We start from the raw sequence: 5,570 nt of genomic DNA on the forward strand, positions 1-5,570 counted from the left end.
AAGGCAAAAAATAATCATAATTAATGTTTCATCATGCTATTAAATTAAAGCTAGTAAGTTGCAAAATAAGCAGATGCTAGGTAAATGAAATTGCGGCATGGTAAAACAATGGAATCCACCTTTTTCGTAAACTACTAGTGCTGTTGATTACTAGCAGACACAATTACAGCAAACATGGGCTGCACATGCTATAAGAAAAAATATTTCACTTTTCACCCGTGCTGAGAGGAAAAAAAATAGATAGGAAAATTTAAAACCAAATTGTCAAAAGTGAAAATGCTCATGCAAAAGAGACAGGAATATGGTCTCAAGTAAACCATATATTGTTTGTCCTAAATTTTTCCTTGCATTAGCCAATAGATTCCCTTCTGTGCAATTAACTAAATTCTTTATAAATTTTCTTTCCTCTCCAAAATTTTTAATGAAGGGTTTAGTTATAAAGTTCTTAGTACATTTTATTTTCTAAACAAAAGTCATTGATTCCTGTTGTGTGTGGAATGCGAAATTAAGTGCACCAAATAAGCACAACAAAATAAAGGACATAAGAATTTTACGTGATTCAGCAATTATAACTATATCCACAGGAATAAAAGAAAATAATTGTATTACTAATAATTATTAGAATACAATATTTGAGTAAAAAAATTTTACTTTCCAAAACTCAAATACACCCAATGCTCTCGCACACACTTGAAAGGAAAAACCTCTCAAATACACACTCTCTCCAATTGCTCACTCTCTCAACAATTCTTCACTAGAATTATTTCTCTCAAATTTTGGGATGCAGTCACTGAAGGAATACATGCTCAACTTTTTATTTTTCAACATCTGTTTGGTGGCCAGCAAGACAAAAAGTCTTTTTGCTTGCTAATTTGTCAATGATTTCCACCACCGCAAAGTAAAAGTCTTTACAAAAGTCATTGACAAAATAGTCTTTAATTGCAAAAGTCTTCATGCTTTTTTACTTTAACAAATCTCTATCTCGGTGAAAATTTTACTAAAATCTGAACCAACTACTAGTGAACCATTATATCCAAAGTGGTTGTGTCTTTATGACTGCGTACGGAAGGAAAGTACAAAGCAAGGCTCGTAGCAAAAGGTTTTGCTCAGAAGGAAGGTATTGACTATAATGAAGTGTTCTCTCCAGTTTAAAACTCCATTTGTAACTTACTTGCCTTGGCGGCTGAATATGAGTTAGAGTTGGCTCAATTGTTAAAACGACATTCTTGTATGGAGATTTGGAAGAAGAAATCTATATGGCTCAGTTTTATGATTTCAAAGTTATTGTAAAGGAGAATCATGTGTGCAGATTGATCAAATCCTTGTACTGATTGAAACAATCACCAAGACAGTAGTACAAGAGATTTAATCAATTTATATAAGAATAGAAATTCACCAGAAGTGAACATAATCACTGTGTTTAATTTAGAACACTACAAGATGAAACTTTCATCCATCTGTTACTCCATGTCAACGATATGCTTATACCTTTAAAGAATAAAGGTAAAATTGAAAGATTAAAAAAGCAACTGGCTTCTGAGTTCGAAATAAAAGACTTAAGTAATGCACAGAGAATACTCGAGATGGAAATTCTTATAGACAAAAAAAATGAGCATATGGTTGATTCAAAAGTCCCATTTGAAGAAAGCGGTAGAAAAGTTTGGTATGGATGACAAAACCAAACCAAATTCTACTCCTCTAACTCTTCATTTCAAATTAAGTTTTTCTTCATATCTTACATCTCAAGACGAGTGCGACTACATGACTCGTATTCTAAATGCTAGTGTTGTGGATAGTCTTATGTATGTTATGGTGTGCACAAGGCCCGACATATCTCAAGTCGTGAGTATGAATAGTCGATACATGCATAATCTAGGTAAAAATCATTGGTTTGCAATGAATTGGATTCTCCAATATCTGTACGGGACAATTGATGTTGAATTATTGTTTAAAAAGGATTGTAGTCAACAATGTGTTGGGTATTGTGATTGTGATTTTGCCGGAAACCTTGACAAGTGAAAATCAACGACGAGTTACGTATTCACATTATGTGTAAGTTCAATTAGTTGAAGGTCGATTCTACAGTCAACAATTGCTCTTTCTACCACGAAAGCAGAGTACATGACAGCAACTGAGGTTGTAAAGGAAGCTATTTGGTTAAAAAACTTGTTAACAAATTTGGGAGTAATCCACGAGAATATTGAGGTCTTCTATGATAACCAAAGCACAATATTCCTGAAGAAGAACCAAACATAGATGCTTGAATAAAAGACATAAATGTAAAATACCATTATGTGAGGGAGATTATCGAGAGCAATGTTTTGCTGTTGAAAAAAATCGACACCAAAGATAATCCGTCATATATATTGACAAAGGTGATTTCCAAAATAAAATTTCAACATTTTTTGAAATTAATTCAAATCCTTCAAATGTGTTGAGTTTTGAAAATTTTACAAACTACGGTTGGCATGATCCTAAATTTCGGGTACGTAGACAGTCACAGGGACACAACCACTTTAGGGATGATGGTTTACTAATAGTCGGCTCAAATTTTAGCAAAATTAAAGTAAAAAAGCATGAAGACTTTTGGCTTGTTGGGTGAAATTGAAGATTTTTGCAATTAAAGACTATTTTGCCAATGAAGTTTACAAAGACTTTTGGCTTGCAGTAGCGGAAATCATTGACAAAGTAGCAAGTAATTTTCAAAAGCCACCAAACAAATGTTGAAAAATAAAAATTTGAGTATGTGCTTAGCCAAATGAAGAGGAGAAACTCTCCTATAAATACTAAGGCACTCCTTTAGTGAATGCATCCCAAAAATAAAAAGAAACAATTCAAGTGAAGAATTGTTGAGAAAATAAGCAATTAGAGAGCAAGTGTATTTAAAAGATTTTTCCTTTCAAGTGTGTGTGAGAGTATTGGGTGTATTTGGACTTTGGGAAGTGAGGTTTCTTCACTCAAAAATTGTACTCTAATAATTTTTAGTAATAAGATTATTTTCTCTTACTCCCATGGACGCAAGCATAATTGCTGAATCACGTAAAATTCTTGTATCCTTTATTTTTCTGTGATTATTTGGTGAGTTTGATTCTGTATTCTACACACAATAATTCCATGAATATGAAATTTATTTAGTCTTAAAAACTACCTACAACTTCAGTTTAGTGTCTTTGTCAATTTTGAATTCTCTTTAACTCTTAAATTTAAAACACTATAAGGATGCTTACCCCAATATAACAACTATATCACATGAGTAATTGCGTAATAGTATACCACAACTACACCACACCAAAAGAAGCAATATTCAAAAGTACTCGTAGCGATTAAAAAAAAAAGGCCATAAATAACTAAAATATGTGCTGCCCCTATGACTTAAGATGATTGTAATCACCTATAAATGACATCCCCTCCATTGAAAAAGAATAAATAAAATAAATAAAGTATCACGTTTGTGTAACATACCTCCACTTCCAGCCCTTCCTCGGCCGGCCCCTCGTCCAGGCATGCCAGGAGAGCCCTCTACATCCACAAAAGTGAAGTCATATCCATCAATAAATTCAGAAAGATTAAATCAGTAAAAAATGAAAATAAATGCTCTTACCTCCATGATAATCATTTTCAACCCATGGTTTCACTTGATCAGCTGGAATAGGTGGTTGATACCTGCAAAAGTAGAAGAATTCAATTTAATTCAAATAAGTAAATAAAAGTGGCTTAGAATACAACAAAATCTATACATAAAAAGTGGTCCATGATGCGGCAAAACTTATAGCTAAATAAACAAATTTGCCATTGAAAGGTAATTAAAATCCTTCAGTTTCTATACTGTAATTAAAGAAACTAATGAAGATCATACAAAAAGGCCTGATCTCTCAAGAAACACAGTATGTAGATGCTTATCATTTGCATCCAAATCTACTACAACAATCCAATAAAAAGTACATCTGTTCAATCATATAAGCAAATAATTAATGTGTTTTAGATTTACTTATAACTCTAACATACCCTGTGGAAGATGTATCCAGTTCCTTCTTTGACAATGTAACAGTTATCACCGATACATGCCGAGTAGTTTCCAGGCTGCACAAGCGAGAAATACATAAGCAAAATAACAACGAAGACAAATCAATCATCCACAATAGCAAAAGCTAAACTTTCTTACGGAAGAAGGCCCTCTTCTAGTGGCTCCCACATGTCTGTTATATCAGTAGAACCAATTGCTGTGTTCTGATGGAGACCCACAATCCTTCTCTGAAAAATAAAACAAATTACATTGCTTTTACAACTACAGGTTGAGACAAATAGTCAAATAGGAATCCTTAACCGTTGGTAAATAAATATTAGTTGTGTTTCCTAGTGACCCACCTTGATCAATTCAGCAATCATAACAGTTTTGTTAATGGCTCTCCCCATGGCTTTGAGAGAAATTTCGTTAGAACCTTTCTCCTGTTAAATAAATAAACAAAATCTATTTATTATTCAAACTAATAAATAAAATTATAACATCTCACATTATTCATCAATTAGAAAAAAAAAGAACAAAAATGAGGAGACCTGAAGCAGAGTGGTGGCGTAAGTAATGTAGTTTCTCATTCTTCCTTGAGTCGTAATGCGAATCTCATTCTCGTTAATCGGAGTCTCCGCTTTCGGCTTCTCCACTCTCTGGTACCGATCCATTTCTTCTTCTTTTGTTTTTGTTTTTCTCTTCTTTTTTATTTCAAATTTCACGCAACAAAATCACAAAATGAAAGCTTCTGTTTTTATGCTTCGAGCTAAAAGATCTAAAGCCTAGGGTTTTAGCGGTGCGGTGTCGTTTTAGTTGGGCATGTTCAGCTATAAAATATGCCCCAGCTGCTGCTGCAAAACGAAAAACAAGAGCGACAAAAATTCAAAAATTGAGGAAAAGAAAATTATAAAAGTTTTTAAACTTTAAAAGCGGTCGTAGCGGCTAGGAGACCGCCTAATTGAACTGAGAGTCTGAGATTGCGAGACTGCTTTGGATGATGATGACGTGGCAGATCCACGTGGCTGACGTGCTTGTACTTTCGATTTTGTTGGACCCGCTCATGGTATCAACGGGAAAAATGCCTATGGACCATACTAAGCGTAGGGTTTTAATGGTGATTGAGGAATTGACACGTTCACATGAAGTACACCAATGTCAAAGCGTCGTCGTTTCTGTATTGCAGCATTATCGAAATGCAGATCGCCACCTACGTCGAATTTTTATTATTATTATTTCTGAAGATAAACAACCTGTTCGATTACCGAAGTCTGACACAATGATTCAGGTTGGGCTGAACCCCAATGGTTTTATTTGGCTTCAAATTACAACAACAGACGTATGTTTTACCTTCTGAACTTCATTAAAAGAAGAACAAAAAAAATCCGATCATTGACAAAACAAATATCTTGGAATATTGTTTTCCATCAAACTTACGTAAAAAAATTAAAAAATATGGAGTACTATATAAATTTACGTAAAACATCCATAAGTCAAATTTCTACACCCTATCTAACACACATAGTTACACACTGACTTGCTAAGTACTGCTAACATCAATCAGGCA

The 5,570-nt window shown here is 33.7% G+C and overlaps 1 protein-coding gene across 1 annotated transcript; it reads right to left on the bottom strand.

Annotated features, from left to right (window-relative positions):
* Positions 1-3,376: 3,376 nt before the first annotated feature.
* On the bottom strand, positions 3,377-5,065 carry LOC18041956 (ribonuclease P protein subunit p25-like protein). Its single transcript, XM_024184957.1, has 6 exons — positions 4,555-5,065; positions 4,366-4,446; positions 4,163-4,251; positions 4,006-4,080; positions 3,602-3,663; positions 3,377-3,519 (listed from the first exon to the last, which is right to left on the bottom strand). Exons 1-6 carry the CDS (start codon positions 4,675-4,677, stop codon positions 3,392-3,394), a joined length of 558 nt encoding a protein of 185 aa, XP_024040725.1. The 5' UTR covers positions 4,678-5,065; the 3' UTR covers positions 3,377-3,391.
* Positions 5,066-5,570: the final 505 nt, after the last annotated feature.

Source organism: Citrus clementina, unplaced genomic scaffold (genome assembly GCF_000493195.1).
Source record: "Citrus clementina cultivar Clemenules unplaced genomic scaffold, Citrus_clementina_v1.0 scaffold_5, whole genome shotgun sequence".
Lineage (NCBI taxonomy): Eukaryota > Viridiplantae > Streptophyta > Magnoliopsida > Sapindales > Rutaceae > Citrus > Citrus x clementina.

What these genes read in the sequence shown, in the direction of transcription:
- LOC18041956 (XM_024184957.1), bottom strand. Translation starts at nt 4,677, where the DNA reads ATGGATCGGTACCAGAGAGTGGAGAAGCCGAAAGCGGAGACTCCGATT. An exon ending in ACGCCACCACTCTGCTTCAG is followed by an intron (nt 4,447 to 4,554) that starts GTCTCCTCATTT and finishes TTTATTTAACAG; the next exon opens with GAGAAAGGTTCTAACGAAAT. An exon ending in TGAAAATGATTATCATGGAG is followed by an intron (nt 3,520 to 3,601) that starts GTAAGAGCATTT and finishes TTGTGGATGTAG; the next exon opens with AGGGCTCTCCTGGCATGCCT.